Source organism: Vulpes lagopus, chromosome X, assembly GCF_018345385.1.
Source record: "Vulpes lagopus strain Blue_001 chromosome X, ASM1834538v1, whole genome shotgun sequence".
Taxonomy (NCBI): Eukaryota; Metazoa; Chordata; class Mammalia; order Carnivora; family Canidae; genus Vulpes; species Vulpes lagopus.
Window position 1 is genome coordinate 54,311,423 of NC_054848.1, and position 16,836 is coordinate 54,328,258.

Sequence of the window (16,836 nt, forward strand, 5' to 3'; positions counted from 1 at the left end):
TTAAGGATCTTCTCCTTATCTTTGGAATTTGCAAGCTTCACTATTAAATGTCGAGGTGTTGAACGGTTTTTGTTGATTTTAGGGGGGGATCTCTCTATTTCCTGGATCTGAATGCCTGTTTCCCTTCCCAGATTCGGAAAGTTTTCAGCTAGGATTTGTTCAAATACATATTCTGGCCCTCTGTCCCTTTCCGCGCCCTCGGGAACCCCAATTAAACGTAGGTTTTTCTTCCTCAGGCTATCATTTATTTCCCTTAATCTATCCTCATGGTCTTTTAATTGCCTGTCTCTTTTTTCCTCAGTTTCCCTCTTTGCCATCAACTTGTCTTCTATGTCACTCACTCGTTCTTCCACCTCGTCAAGCCTCGTCGTTAGGACTTCTAGCTTGGATTGCATCTCATTTAATTGATTTTTAATTTCTGCCTGATTAGATCTAAATTCTGCAGTCATGAAGTCTCTTGAGTCCTTTATGGTTTTTTCTAGAGCCACCAGTAGCTGTAAAATAGTGCTTCTGAATTGGCTTTCTGACATTGAATTGTAATCCATATTTTGTAACTCTGTGGGAGAGTGGGCTGTTTCTGATTCTTTTTTTTGAGGGGTTTTCCTTCTAGTCATTTTGCTCAGTGCAGAGTGGCCAAAAACAAGTTGTATTGGGAAAAGGAGAAAAAGAGAGAGAAGGAAAGAAAAGAGAAAAAGAAAAAAGAGAAAGAAGAAAAAAATAGGGGAAAAAGAGAAGAAAAAGAAAGAAAAAGAAAGGAGAAAAAAGAAAAAAGGGGGGGTGGGGGAAGCAATCAGAAATCAAGAAGAAAGAGAGAAAAAAAAAGCGCAAAACAAAACAAAACAAAAAAACAAAAACAAAAACAAAAAAACAAAAAACAAAAAAAACCACGGGGGAGTATCTTCCGATTCTGTGTAGTTTAAGTCCCTTGACTTCCCTTGGAACTGGTCCGTCTCGCTGGTCTTCTGGGGGAGGGGCCTGCTGTGCTGATTCTCAGGTGTTGGCACTTGGGGGAGCTGCTCTGCCCCTGCCTGGTGCAGGGCTCGGTGGGGGTTGTTCACCCCGTGAGGCCCCGGGAGGAAGCCACAGTGGCGGGGGCAGCTCTGGGACCCTGGATCCAGCCCCCGCAGTAGCTCCCGGGCTCTCCTTCTGCAGGGCCTGGGGGCTCCGGGGCGGGGCCGCTGATCTACTCAGTTCCAGGCAGGAGAGTCCTTGCTGTCCTGGGCCCTCCCGGCCTCTGCCTGTCCCGGGGGAGGCCGGATCCTGGGCTGTGTCCCAGCGCCCTGTGCTCCGGGGCCTGCGCTGTTGGATTCGCGCTCCCGGCGGTGTAGCCCCCTCCGCGGAGCCGCCGCCCGAGCCTCTCCGAGCTGTTCCCGGAGCCGCGCAGCCCCCTCCGCGGAGCCGTCGCCCGAGCCCCTCCAAGCTGTTCCCGGAGCCGCGCAGCCCCCTCCGCGCGGAGCTTCTTCCTCCGCCCGAGCCGCCGCCGCTGAGCTGTTCCCGGAGCCCCGCAGCCCCCTCCGCGGAGCCGCCGCCCGAGCCCCTCCGAGCTGCTCCGGGTCCCGCCGAGCGCTGCAGCCCTTAGGGAGCTCGGCGCATCTCCCGGGGCGCAGTTCCTCTGTTACTGTCCCAGGGAGCCCGAGGGCGTCCCCGCCTTTCTGGGGATCCTGCTCCAATTCCCGGGGAGCCCCTTTCCGCGGGGAAGGTCGGTGCAGCTCCTGCTCCTCCGGGACGGGGCTCTCCTGTCCTGGGGACACTCGCCCCGGCCTCAGCCCGGCTCCTCGCGGGGCCCCTCCCCCTTGGAGGCCTTTTGTTTCTTTATTTCTTTTTCCCCGTCTTCCTACCTTGATAGAAGCGCGAACTCTTCTCACTGTAGCGTTCCAGCTCTTCTCTCTTTAAATCTCAGGCCGAATTCGTAGGTTTTCAGGATGATTGGATGGTTTTCTAGGTAATTTGCTGAGGACCAGGTGACCTAGAGACCCTACTCCTCCGCCATCTTGCCCCTCCCTCCTATTTATTTTTTTTTTATGATAGTCACAGAGAGAGAGAGAGAGGCAGAGACACAGGCTGAGGAAGAAGCAGGCTCCATGCACCGGGAGCCCGATGTGGGATTCGATCCCGGGTCTCCAGGTTCGCGCCCTGGGCCAAAGGCAGGCGCCAAACCGTTGCGCCACCCAGGGATCCCTCATTCATGATTTTATTAATTTGAGTCTTCTCTCTCTTCTTTTTAATAAGGTTGGCTAATGGTTTATCTATCTTACTAATTCTTTCAAAGAACCAACTCCTGGTTCTGTTGATCTGTTCCACAGTTCTTTTGGTCTCGATTTCATTTAGTTCTGCTTGAATTTTAATTAACTGTCTTCTTCTGCTGGGGGTGGGGTCCATTTGTTGCTTTTTCTCTAGTTCCTTTATGTGTAAGGGGAGCTTTTGTATTTTAGTTCTTTCCAGTTTTTGAATGGATGCTTGTATTGCGATGTTTTTCCCCCTCAGGACTGCTTTTGCTGCATCCCAAAGATTTTGAACGGTTGTATCTTCATTCTCATTAGTTTCCATGAATCTTTTTAATTCTTCCTTAATTTCCTGGTTGACCTTTTCATCTTTTAGCAGGATGGTCCTTAACCTCCACGTGTTTGTGGTCCTTCCAAACTTCTTGTTGTGATTAAGTCCTAATTTCAAGGCATTATGGTCTGAGAATATACAGGGGACTATCCCGATCTTTTGGTATCGGTTCAGACCCGATTTGTGACCCAGTATGTGGTCTATTCTGGAGAAAGTTCCATGTGCACTTGAGAAGAATGTGTATTCAGTTGAGTTTGGATGTAAAGTTCTGTAGATATCTGTGAAATCCATCTGGTCCAGTGTATCATTTAAAGCTCTCGTTTCTTTGGAGATGTTGTGCTTAGAAGACCTATCTAGTATAGAAAGAGGTAGATTGAAGTCACCAAGTATAAGTGTATTATTATCAAAGTATTTCTTCAATTTGGTTATTAATTGGTTTAAATATTTGGCAGCTCCCACATTCGGGGCATATATATTGAGGATTGTTAAGTCCTCTTGTTGGATAGATCCTTTGAGTATGAGATAGTGTCCCTCTTCATCTCTCACTATAGTCTTCGGGATAAATTTTAATTTATCTGATATAAGGGTGGCTACCCCTGCTTTCTTTTGAGGACCATTTGAATGGTCAATGGTTCTCCAACCTTTTATTTTCAGGTTGTAGGTGTCCTTCTGTCTAAAATGAGTCTCTTGTAGACAGCAAATAGATGGGTCCTGCTTTTTTATCCAGTCTGAAACCCTGTGCCTTTTGATGGGGTCATTAAGCCCGTTCACGTTCAGAGTTACTATTGACAGATATGAGTTTAGTGTCATCATATCTATTCAGTCCTTGTTTTTGTGGATTGTTCCACTGAACTTCTTCTTAAAGGGGAATTTTAAGAGTCCCCCTTAAAATTTCTGGCAGAGCTGGTTTGGAGGTCACATATTCTTTCAGTTCCTGCCTGTCTTGGAAGCTCTTTATCTCTCCTTCCATTTTGAATGAGAGCCTTGCTGGATAAAGTATTCTTGGTTGCATGTTCTTCTCATTTAGGACCCTGAATATATCCTGCCAGCCCTTTCTGGCCTGCCAGGTCTCTGTGGAGAGGTCTGCTGTTACCCTAATATTCCTCCCCATAAAAGTCAGGGACTTTTTTTCTCTTGCTGCTTTAAGGATCATCTCTTTATCTTTGGAATTTGCAAGCTTCACTATTAAATGTTGAGGTGTTGAACGGTTTTTGTTGATTTTAGGGGGGGAATCTCTCTATTTCCTGGATCTGAATGCCTGTTTCCCTTCCCAGATTCGGAAAGTTTTCAGCTAGGATTTGTTCAAATACATATTCTGGCCCTCTGTCCCTTTCCGCGCCCTCGGGAACCCCAATTAAACGTAGGTTTTTCTTCCTCAGGCTGTCATTTATTTCCCTTAATCTATCCTCATGGTCTTTTGATTGTCTGTCTCTTTTTTCCTCAGTTTCCCTCTTTGCCCTCAACTTGTCTTCTATGTCACTCACTCGTTCTTCCACCTCGTTAAGCCTCGTCGTTAGGACTTCTAGCTTGGATTGCATCTCATTTAATTGATTTTTAATTTCTGCCTCATTGGATCTAAATTCTGCAGTCATGAAGTCTCTTGAGTCCTTTATGGTTTTTTCTAGAGCCACCAGTAGCTGTATAATAGTGCTTCTGAATTGGCTTTCTGACACTGAATTGTAATCCAGATTTTGTAACTCTGTGGGAGAGAGGGTTGTTTCTGATTCTTTTTTTTGAGGTGAGGTTTTCCTTCTAGTCATTTTGGTCAGTGCAGAGTGGCCAAAAACAAGTTGTATTGGGAAAAGGAGAAAAAGAGAGAGAAGGAAAGAAAAGAGAAAAAGAAAAAAGAGAAAGAAGAAAAAAGGGGGAAAAGAGAAGAAAAAGAGAAAGAAAAAGAAAGGAGAAAAAAAGGGGGTGGGGTTGGGGAAGCAATCAGAAATCAAGAAGAAAGAAGAAAAAAGCACAAAACAAAACAAAAACAAAAAAAACAAAAACAAAAAAACACGGGGGAGTATCTTCCAATTCTGTATACTTTAAGTTCCTTGACTTCCCCTGGAACTGGTCCGTCTAGCTGGTCTTCTGGGGGAGGGGCCTGCTGTGCTGATTCTCAGGTGTTAGCACTTGGGGGAGTTGCTCTGCCCCTGCCTGGTGCAGGGCTCAGTGGGGGTTGTTTACCCCGTGAGGTCCCGGGAGGAACAGCCACAGTGGCTACGGCAGCTCTGGGAACCCAGAGTCAGCTCCCGCAGTAACTCCGGGGCTCTCCGTCTGCAGGGCCTGGGGGCTCGCGGGCGGGGCCGCTGATCTGCTCAGTTCCAGGCAGTCGTGTCCTTGCTGTCCTGGGCCCTCCCGGCCTCTGCCTGTCCCGGGGGGAGGCCGGATCCTGGGCTGTGTCCAGGCGCCCTGTGCCCCGGGGCCTGCACTGTTGGATTCGCGCTCCCTCCGCGGAGCTGCCGCCCGAGCCCCTCCGAGCTGCTCCAGGTCCCGCCGTGCGCGCTGCAGCCCTTAGGGAGCTCGGTGCACTCTCCCCGGGGCGCAGGTGTCTGTTAGTGTCCCAGGGAGCCTGAGGGCATCCCCGCCTTTCTGGGGATCCTGCTCCAATTCCCCGGGAGGCCTTTCTGCCCGGGAAGGTTGGTGCAGCTCCTGCTCCTCCGGGACGGGGCTCTCCTGTCCTGGGGACACTCACCCCGGCCTCAGCCTGGCTCCTCGCGGGGCCCCTCCCCCTTGGAGGCCTTTTGTTTCTTTATTTCTTTTTTCCCGTCTTCCTACCTTGATAGAAGCGCAAACTCTTCTCACTGTAGCATTCCAGCTGGTCTCTCTTTAAATCTCAGACCGAATTCGTAGATTTTCAGGATGATTTGAAGGTTTTCTAGGTAATTTGTTGGGGACAGGTGATTTGGAGACCCTACTCTGCTGCCATCTTGCCCCTCCCCCCAGAGCCCTAATTCTTATTTGAAGAACACGAACCAGCCTCTGCATACTCAAGTGTATCATTCTTGCTTAGATCATGGTTGCCATAGATTCTTCTCCTAGTTCATCTAGATCTTTTTATTGTTGTTCTTGTATGAAACTATAGATGGACATTTTGCTCAGCAGGTTGGAAAAATCTCCAGTCTCTCTTTTACATCCCAGATGGGATATGAGCCAACAAGATGGCCAGTGTTCTTATGGGCCTAAAGGGGAAAGAAAAGAAAGGAATTAACTAATAGAAGAATTAGTACAGGTTTTGGTGAGCAGCTTTGATAAATCTCAACAGACTCTCCCTCACATCCTGATAGGATAAATGGCCCTGAAAAATGGTATCCCTTTTGGTTAGCAATAAAGGAACAAGAAAGGGATGATTGCTTAAGGGGATTGTTTTGTTTTAGTTTGGGGAGATTTGAGCATGTACAAAGACTGAAAAGAAGGAATTCGTGAAAGGAAAATAAGTTGAAGGTCTAAGGGAGAGGGAGAAGATCAAAGGATCCAGGGTCCCAGAGAAAATGGAGGGAACAGAAACTAGCAGAGGCTGAAGGGGAAATAAAGGTAGTTATTTATTACTCTGAAACAAGGAGACGGAAGAAGGAATCAGTACCAGAAAAAAAAAAAAAAAGACTGTGAGGTGAGGAGAGGGAAAACCTTCCCCTGTGCAAAACTTTGATCTCCACAATGTATTTGTTGAAATCATCCACTAATAGAGTGAAGGGAAGTTTACCGTCTTGAAAATGATGAGTGTTTAGAATAACTGGTGTAGTGGAGTAGGAATGAGGAAGAAAAGATTATCAATTGACCAAGAGTTCAGCTAAAGTCAGATAGCAATGTTTTAAAATGAATGGATCTAGTTTATTTGGTTATGTGACTTTCTTCAGCATTGCAGCCTATGGAAACTTATACACACACAGAAACACACACAGAGAGTTTAACCTGTGACTGGGAATTAACATGATAGGAAGGTGAGTTCTTGGGAAAGCCTAACTGAAATGATCAGTCACAGGGTCCAGTTTAAGGCCTGGGAGAAGATGATCTACTGGGAGTATTAGAAAGTATCAGGGTGCAGGCTTAGTCAGTTAAACACCTGCCTTGGCTTAGGTCACGATCCTCCGGTCCTGGGATTAAGCCTCACGTCAGTCTCCCTGCTCAGTGGGGAGTCTGCTTCTCTCTCTTTCTCTGCCCTCCTCTGCCCCTCATGCTGTCTCTCATGTGCTCTCTCACGAACTCTCTCTCACTCTCTCAAATAAATAAAAAATTTTAAAAAAAGAAAGTGTCAGTAGGGGCACCTACTGTGGCACAGTCAGTTAAGTGCCCCAACTCTCCATTTCAGCTCAGGTCTTGATTTCAGGGGTGTGAGACTGAGCCCTGTGTCATGCTCTGCACTCAGTGGGGAGGCTGCTTGAGATTCCTCCTCTCTCTCCTTCTGCCCCTCCCTGCTCACACACACACACACACACACTCTCTCAAATAAATAAAATAAATCTTAAAAAAAGAAAGTGTCAGTGAATTGGTCACAATATAGGTGAAGAACAGGATTCATGAAAGAAACGAAAGGATACTAGGATGTAGTCAGGAATTTTGGAGCTCAGGATCTTGTAAATATGATTGTTTCTAGTTATAAGGGAGTCCAAAGTATGGCCAAGTAAGTAAAAGGTAGAATAGCATTAACAAAAATGGTCCCATTTCTTTATCATTTAACTTTGTAGAAGTATCTTATTTAATTCCCCACTACAACCCAACGAGGTAGATAGATTTGCCTCATTTTAGAGAGGAACTTAACCCAAATCATATAGATAGTCAGTAATAGAGCCAGGTTAGAACCTAGGTCTATTTGACACCAAGGCCCATGCACTTAACCACTATATATAGCCTTTTCATAAAAAAACGTAATCATGGGAAGATCGGGGTCTTTAGAAGGACCTCAGTGATTATTATAGGATTTAAGAAGAAAAGCTGGGAAATAAAGAAGTATAAAAGAATCTTTAACCCTTTTAAAGGAACAAGAGATAATGTATTCCTGTGTTGGTGTCATAGAAAGAGCATAGGACTTAACTGAAATCCTGAGATAGAATGTCAGGCTTACCACTCACCAGCTGTTTGACTTTAAAAAAGTCATTGAACCTCTGCACTGGTTTCCTTATCTGTAAGGTGAGACTGATAATAAAAATAATTTAGCAAGATGATTATAAAGTAGCTGTTCATCTAATTTCTCAGTGTTAAGAATTAAATGTGATAATGGATATAAAAAGTAAATATACAGGGACGCCTGGGTGGCTCAGCAGTTGAGTGTCTGCCTTTGGCTTAGGGCATGGTCCCAGGGTCCCCGGATCGGGTCCTGCATCAGGCTTCCTGCATGGAATCTGCTTCTCCCTCTGCCTATGTCTCTGCCTCTCTTTCTCTCTGTGTCTCTCATGAATACATTTTAAAAACTTTTTTAAAAAAAGTAAATATACAAAGATTGTTGTCACGGTGATAGTTATTTCTGTGTCTATGGGAAAAGGGCAAGAAGTGCCAGCAAATTCAATGTGCATACCCAATGTTTAGACCTTTGTCCTCAGAAAAGTGAATAGGATCAAGAAGTTTCATTAAGATTGATGATTTAATATTTCTGTGTGGTTTTTATTTTATGCAGGTGTACGTTCGATGCTTTACTAAACAATTTGAATTTTGTTTCCTGCTATTAGGTATTAATATTAACCGAGGCCTCCTGTGCTTGGGAAATGTAATCAGTGCTCTTGGAGATGACAAAAAGGGTGGCTTTGTGCCCTACAGAGATTCCAAGTTGACTCGACTACTTCAAGGTAAGCACTGCTTCAGAGTGTTTTTAAAAATAAGTGAGTAACTCAGAATAATAGTGCTGAGAAGGTGAAGATGGGACAGGGAAACAGATTGTTGGACTATCACATACAGAGCTATCTAATTGATAAAGAGGAAAGAGACCTGTTGGCAAGCAGGATTCTAAGGTAACGGAAAGATGTCTTTATATATGCCTTTGAGAGCCAAGAAGTCTATAGAGTGACAACTGTTCTTTATACCTGAAAATAAACTGGATTACTGTTTATTAGTGCTTATTAAACAGAATTCCTTGAAGAATTAAAACCTACCCAGAGGGGGCATCCTAAGAATGTTTAATTCCAATAGTGGCTCCTAACTTACTGGGGCCAGGCCCCAGTTGTTTTAAACTGATTAACTCCTGAAATCACAGTCTTAAGAATGGGGACACATGGAATAAGATTCTAAACTGTATCATTTACACATCAAAAATCTTAGTATTTTTATACTGGCACAAATACAAAATTTGCAGATTCTTAAGAATTTTTTTCTTAGAGGTCTGAGTTTGAAGCCACCAACCCAAATGGATAGCTTTGCTTGCACTTTACTTGTTTGATTTTATTTCCTCCTGTTGTTCTTTTTCAGATTCTCTAGGAGGTAATAGCCATACTCTTATGATAGCCTGTGTGAGTCCTGCTGATTCCAATCTAGAAGAAACATTAAATACCCTTCGCTATGCTGACAGAGCAAGAAAAATCAAGAACAAACCTGTTGTTAATATTGATCCCCAGACAGCTGAACTTAATCATCTGAAGCAACAGGTATAAGGGCTTTAAAATTTGATGGAAAAAATTATAAGTATGTGAGTAGAATGATAGAGCTCCTATTTCTCAGCTTCTCCTCTACCAGAGATTTAGAGATGTGAGCTAAGCATTCTATTAGTTTGGGAAAACCTTAAAGTAATTTCTATTGGCATGTTTATCATCACTGTAAGATTTGGGGGTGGCATTGGAGATTTCACTGAAAAAGAAGTGAGCGCTGAGAGATAAGACAAGAATCAGATCCTGAAAGTCTTTATATGACTTCTTAGAGAATTTGTAATTCAACCTGAAAGCTATGGGGAGCCACTGAAAGATTTTCAATAAGTAGGTGACATGGTGAAATGTGTGTTTTAGGGAGATCACTATAGCAAGCATAGAGAAGGTAGATTAGAAGTGGGTATGACTAGAAGTAGGAAAATAAATTATAGTAGTGCCCCTGTTTATCCATGGTTTCACTTTCCAGTTTCAGTTACCCATGATCAACCATGGTCTAGAAGCAGGTGATTCTCCTTCTCACATATCGTCAGAAAGTTAATAGTAGCCAAGCACTATGTCACAGTGCCTTTATCATTCACCTCACTTAGACACTCATCACATAGATATTTTATCATCTCATATCATCACAAGAAAAAGTGTAAGGGCAGTATCTCAATAAGATATTTTGAGTGGGGAAGACCACAGTCCCATAACTTTTATTATAGTATATTATTATAATTGGTCTATTTTATTATTAGTTATTATTGTCAATCTCTTACTTGCCTAGTTTCTAAATTAGACTTTATCATAGGTATGTATATATAGAAAATATAGTATATAGTATAGTATATAAAATATAGTATATATTTTACTATATTTAGTATAAAAATATACTATATATAAAATATAGTAAATAAAATATAGTATATAGTATATATAAAAGCATAGTATGTATAAAGTTTGGTACTAGCCGCAGCTTCAGGCATCTTTTGGGGGTCTTGGAACGTATCCCCCACAGATCTACTATAGGCTATTGTAATAACCCAGATGAGAACTATGGCCTGAACTAAAGACAGTAGCCATAGAAATTAAGAGAAGGGTACAAATTAGAAAGAAAAAAACCCCAAGGAGGTAGAATGTATAGAGCTTGCTTGGTAACAGATTTGATGTGGAAGGGCAGGCAGGGAGAATCAAGGTTGTTCTCGGATTTCTTGCTTAGACAACTGATTAAATGGTACGACCAACCAATCACTGAGTCAGGGAAGACAATAGGGAAAACAAGGTCAGGTGGGAAAATGGAAACAGATTCAGTTTGGGACATTTTGGATTTGAAAAGCTTGGAGGACATCTAAATACAGTTGTTCAAACATAGCTGGCCATTTGGGTTTAACCTAGAGAGGTCTGAGCTGAAGATACAGATTTGAGAGTCATTAGCATTTAGATGGAATCTGAAATTAGAGTGGACGAGATCAAAGAGTACATGGCACATTTAAGGTACTCTTAAATATTTGCTGAATGAGTGAATGGCCAAGAAGAGAAGAAGGCCAAAGACTGAACTCGGGGGGAACAGCAGTATTTAAGGAATGAGGAAAAGAGGGAAAACAAAAAGATAAGAAGGAGTCAACAGGTAGGAAGAAAAGCAGTGGTATCGTGGGAGATAAGGAAGAAAGTTTGGAGAACCATCAAAAGTACAAATGTATAAAGAGGTGTAAAGTAAGATAAGGACTGGAAAGTGTCCATTGTTTTTTTTTTTTTTATCAAGGTGACCTCAGGGAGAAGAAGGTCAGGGGAATGATAGCATATTGTTGTGGGATGGTCAGTGAATGCTAGGTAAGGAAGTGGAGGATGCTGGTAGGCTCTTTCAAGAAGGCAATAGCTAGACAGTCAAGGGTCAAAGGATACAGGTCTATTTGTGTTTAAAAATATGGAAGAGACTTGAATCAAGTGGAAGAAGCAGTTGGGAGAGACTGAAACTGAGAATAGGGACTAGTTGCTAAGGGACCATCTCTAAGTAGTTGAGATCCTGAGCACAAATAAAAAGAGATTGGCCTTAGACAGTAGAGGGGATACCTGTCACCAAGACAAGAAGAGAAGAGGTTAGGATAGGAAGAATACAGTGACAATTATTTAGAGGGAGGAGAAGGTGAACTGAGGGGTTTTCAGCCTGACAGCCTTTATCCTCTCAGCACAGTAGGAGGCAAGGTCTTCTTAGCCCAAGCAACCAGATAATAGGGTAGAGGGATCAAAGAGACCACAGAGGCTTGTAATCCTGGAAACGGAAGAGGTAGCAGACCAGGAGCATGCATTTGTGGTGGTTTCAATATAACTGGTTGTGCAATAGCTCAGTAGCTCTGGTGGAGAGGTGAGAAGGCAGGTAATTGGATTGACCCAGGCTTGTGTGTGTGTGAAACGGCGTGGGGAGGGGTCAAGTTTTCTTGCCTTCCAGGGTATATAGTACTCTTTCCACTAGGAATCTAGAATTTCCCAGCTGTGTAGTGTTTACTCCATCTCTGGCCTTCCTCCTTGGTGATTATAGCTACTATTCAGTTAAGTCTATAGCTTCCCTTCCCTTCTCTTCCTTTCCCTCCCTCCCTCCCTCCCTCCCAAGGGTCACTGTAGAAAATATAAGTAATTTACCTGTTAACAGTGTCATCTCAATTATAAAATGCCATACTCCGTTCTGCTTTGCTATTTTTTATGTGTATTTTTATTGTCAAGAATACACTTCTTCCTAATCATTTATTTGTCCATTCATTCCAACAATAAATATATATTGAAAGCTATTATGTGCCAGATACTGTGTTAGAATACATTGTTGAACAAAGTAGACACAATTTCTGCCTTGGTGGAACTTACTGCCTAAGCAGGAGAGGCAAATACCAAACATATAAGCATACCAATAGATCATTTTCTAAAATGAGATAGTATGCTATATAGGGTAGTATGACATTGTGGAACAGGGTTTTCTGTTATATATCGAAGCTGAGAAGGCTTCCCTGAGGTAGCAATGTTTGAGTTGAGATCTGAGGGATTTGAGTAGGAATTATCTATGCAGAAAAGAAGAAAGAGGCTTCCTGGGAGAAGTAAAAGCATTTGTGGCAAAGTGTAGTGGTTAAAAGCATTGACACTGCAGTCATACTGCCCACATTCCAATGCTGGCTTTATAACTCGATAGCTAGGTACCCTGGCCAAATTATTTGTGCCTCGGTTTCCCTTTCTATAAAATAGAAATAATTGTACCTGCTTCATAGGGTTTTTGTGAGGGTTAGATGAATTAATACACAGAAAACACTTAGAACAGTGCCAGGCATATACCAAGTCTGAAAAGGTCCTGATTTAGGAAGGCATATAGTTGAAGAACTGAAGGAATGCCAGCATGGCTAGAGCATAGGGAGCCAGGAAAGAATATTCCGATATGAGACTACAGAAGAAGCAGAGACCTGATCAAGGCCTCATGGATAATGTTAAAAATAATGTTAAGCAGGGTGGTAACAATGTTAATTTGGTCTGGCTGCTGTGTAGAAATGGGTTATAGTGGAGCAAAAGTAGATTCATGGAGATGACTGAATATAAAGGTCTACATTCAGAAAGATTTGTGTTTGAGATAAACTTGGAAGTCACCATTTTATAGATGGTAATTGAAACCATTAGGCAGAGACAAGACATGATGGAGCGTCTATAAAGCAAGAAGACTGATACTGAGCTTTGAGGATTTATCATCTAAGCACAACTGGCACGAAGGTTAACCAAGAAAGAGCCTTAGTAGATCAGCTAGGAGAATAGAAGGAAAAGCAGGAAAGTATGGTGTCTGGTAAGCCAAATGCTACCAGTCAAGTAAAATGAAGACTGAAAAATAGTGACATGCAGAACATTGGTGACCTTAGCAAGAATTACTTCAGTGGAATGCTGTGCGCAGAAATCTGCTTAGAATAGCTTGAGGAGGGGCACCTGGGTGGCTCAGTCGGTTAAGTGTCTGCCTTTGTTTGGCTTAGGTCATCATGATCTCAGGGTCTTGGGATCAAGCCCCACATCAGGCTCCCTGCTTAGCAGGGAGTCTACTTCTCCCTCTGTCCCTCTCCACCATTCATGCCCTCTCTCTCTCAAATAAGGGGTCTAAAAAAAAAGACTAGTTTGAGGAGCAAGTGAGGGGTGAATAAAAGGAAATGGATGTAATGAGTATAGACTCTTCTCTCAAACTTTGTTTTTTTTTAAGATTTTATTTATTTATTCATGAGAGACACACAGAGAGAGGCAGAGACACAGGCAGAAGGAGAAGCAGGCTTCATGCAGGGAGCCTGACATGAGACTTGATCCTGGGTCTCCAGGATCAGGCCCTGGACCGAAGGCGGCATTAAACTGCTGAGCCACCGGGGCTTGCCCTCTTCTCTCAAACTTTGTGAGGGAGAGAAATAGGGCAAAAGAGATAGAAATGGGATTGAGAGGGGCGCTTTTGCTTTAAGACAGGAGACACTTGAATATATTCTCTTTTTTAAGATTTTATTTATTTGAGAGAGAGCACTCACGAGCAAGGGGGAAGGGCAGAGGGAGATGCAGACACCCTGCTGAACAGGGAGTTCCATGTGGGAGAGGATGATTGCATGTACACTCTGGTTTTGACTGTTCTGGAATTTCATTAATTTGCTTCTTCTCAGAACCCTAAAGTACTTAACTGTACTTTAAGAATTAGCATCTTCTGGGATGCCTGGGTGGCCGGCCTTGGGGGCCTGCCTTCGGCTCAGGTCGTGATCCTGGGATCCGGGATCGAGTCCCGCATCAGGCTCCCTGCTAGGAGCCTGCTTCTCCCTCTACCTATGTCTCTGCCTCTGTTTCTCAGTCTGTGTCTCATGAATAAATAAATAAATCTTTTAAAAAAAGGAATTAGCATCTTCTGTATTGTTTCTATTTCAGGCCATAGGCTTCTCTTTGCCAACTAGATTATAAACTTGACAATAAGACACAAGAGTTTATTCTCATGGGTACATGAGAATCCCCCTCACATTACCTAGCCTAGCCCAGTGCTGAGTTTGGTTTTTAAAAAATAGATGCTAAAAAAAATAGATGCTCAATAAAAAGCTATTAAGATGCTTAGGTAAAAAGAACAACTCATCTTCCAAGTACTAGTCATTCATATAATGCTGTTTGGACTTTTATCATTGACTCATCAACCCTGAGGCATTCTGTAATGCCTAAGATATATCTTAGATTCCATAGCTATCAAATAAATTTACTCTGGCTAACTGTAGTAATTTAGCTGATAAGGGGTAAATAGCTTTTGATCAGTGATTAGTTGACTATTTTTCTTTGCTTTTCCCAGGTACAACAGCTACAGGTTTTGTTGCTACAAGCCCATGGAGGTACCCTGCCTGGATCTATAAAGTAAGAGTCATAGATTAATTTTAAATGTATATTCTAGCGGAGGTCATTTCTCCTGTGGTTGTTTTCCCCTGACTGAGTAAAGTTTCTGGTAGCACCTGGCATCAAGGTAGGGATCTTGCCAAACTTGTAGTTAGCTTTGAGGCAGCCTGATGTGATAGAAAGAACATGGGTTCTGGCCTCAGAATTTTATTAACTGGGGGACACCTGGGTGGCTCAGTGGTTGAGCATCTGCCTTCAGCCCAGGGCATGATCTGGGGTCCAGGGATCGAGTCCCTCATTGGGTTCCTGGCAAGGAGTCTGCTTCTCCCTCTGCTTATGTCTCTGCCTCTCTGTGTCTCTCATGAATAAATACATAGAATCTTTAAAAAAAATTTATTAATTGGAATTCTACTGTGAGGAAGAGCTGTTTCTTTTCCCCTTTTATATATATATATATATATATATATATATATATATATATATTTATATATATTTATATATATAATGGAGACTATATGTATATATATCATATATATGTATAATGAAGACTATATATAATAGTCTTTGTATAGACTTTGTACAGAAAATTCATTATGCATAAATAAAATATAATATGTATGTATAATGAAGACTATATATATAATATAAACACATGGGTTTATTCTATGGGTTAATATCCAATACTGCTATTATTTGTTTTATTACTCAAATTGTTCCTGCTTTGTCCAGTAGGAGCTCTTTCAGGGTGGTTCTTATGTTCTTTAATACATCCTCTAGGTTTTTTTTTTTTAATATTTATTCATCCATAGGAGAGAAAGTACACGTGAGCAAGGAGAGGGGCAGAGGGAGAGAATCCTCAAGCAGACTCCCTGCGGAGCACTGAACCCCCATGTGGGGCTTGATCCCAGAACCCAGAGATCATAACCTAAGCCAAAATCCAGAGTCTGCCACTCAACTGACTGAACCACCCAGGCTCCCCCACCCTCTAGTTTTTAAGCATTTCCATGAGATGTTCCATACTCATCTTGTATTTTCCTTGTCTGTCCCAATTCTAGAACCAACCATATCTCAAAAGAGCCCTGGTATTTTTTATTTGAAAGTAGGGTATTATGCTGAGTGAAATAAGTCAGTCGGAGAAGGACAAACATTATGTGGTCTCATTCATTTGGGAAATATAAATAATAGTGAAAGGGAATAGAGGGGAAGGGAGAAGAAATGGGTAGGAAATATCAGAAAGGGAGACAGAACATGGAAGACTCCTAACTCTGGGAAATGAACTAGGGGTCGTGGAAGGGGAGAAGGGCGGGGAGTGGGGGTGACTGGTTGGCGGGCACTGAGGGGGGCACTTGACAGGATGAGCACTGGGTGTTATTCTATATGTTGGCAAATTGAACACCAATAAAAAATAAATTTATTATTTTTAAACAAATAAATAAAATAAAAAGAAAAAACAAATATAATGAAAAAAAAAAAAAGAAAGTAGTGTTTAGAAACCCAATCTGAGGGATGCCTGCCTGGGTGGCTCAGTGGTTGAGTGTCTGCCTTTGCCTCAGGTCTTGGTCGTGGGGTCTTGGGATTGAGTCCCACATTGGTCTCCCCACAGAGAACCTGTTTCTCCCTCTGCCTATGTCTCTGCCTCTCTCCGTGTGTCTTTCATGAATAAATAAATAGAATTTTTTTTAAAAAAGAAACCCAATCTGAGTGCTATATGTGCTTATTGTTACTGGGGTGTCACTGATGCCCTCTCAGTGAGTAGAGCTAGAAAATATCTGTATGTCTATTAATGCACACATACGCTCATTTATATTTTTATATCTGTCTGTACACATATTAAAAGCCATGATCTTATACTGATACCTCTGATTCCAGTCCAATACTACAGAGTTCATTTTAGCTTTCCTCCTCCCTTTATTTATAACTCCTTTTTCCAATAGTGAGGAATCAGCTCTCATTATCTGCAATCTATTTACTTACTTATTCAGTTCCATATACACATAAAGTAGTTTCAGAATTGCTAGCCCATACCCCTTTGAGAAACACTTTTATGAACTAGATTGCAGCATTTATGTACAGTTCTTTTTGTCTTTAGGCTTAGAGTATCCAGGCAAGATACTGGTTCCCAGAGTTACTGTTTGTATTCCATTTTAGGATTCCCCCTACATCTTGGTTGGTTTTAATTATTTGATTATATTTCGAGTATGTGAAGGGTTTATGAAATGTTACCATGCTCTAAGAGTTAGAGTTATACAAAAAGAAATACTCAGCAGAGAAATGCAAATCAAAACCACAATGAAATATTACCATACACCCATTAGGATGGAGAGTATAAAAAAAGTTAATAACATGTTGACAAGGATGTGGAAAAATTAGAACCTTTGTACACTGCTGAAAG

The 16,836-nt window shown here is 42.3% G+C and overlaps 1 protein-coding gene across 2 annotated transcripts in view; it reads left to right on the forward strand.

Moving 5' to 3' along the window:
* Window positions 1–16,836, forward strand: part of KIF4A (kinesin family member 4A) — a 118,222-nt gene that overhangs the window by 34,043 nt on the left and 67,343 nt on the right. For both annotated transcript variants that reach the window (XM_041742117.1, XM_041742118.1), the window contains exons 8-10: window positions 8,205–8,321; window positions 8,938–9,113; window positions 14,404–14,465. In XM_041742117.1, coding sequence (XP_041598051.1) covers window positions 8,205–8,321; window positions 8,938–9,113; window positions 14,404–14,465 — 355 coding nt within the window. The remainder of the gene's footprint in view (window positions 1–8,204; window positions 8,322–8,937; window positions 9,114–14,403; window positions 14,466–16,836) is intronic.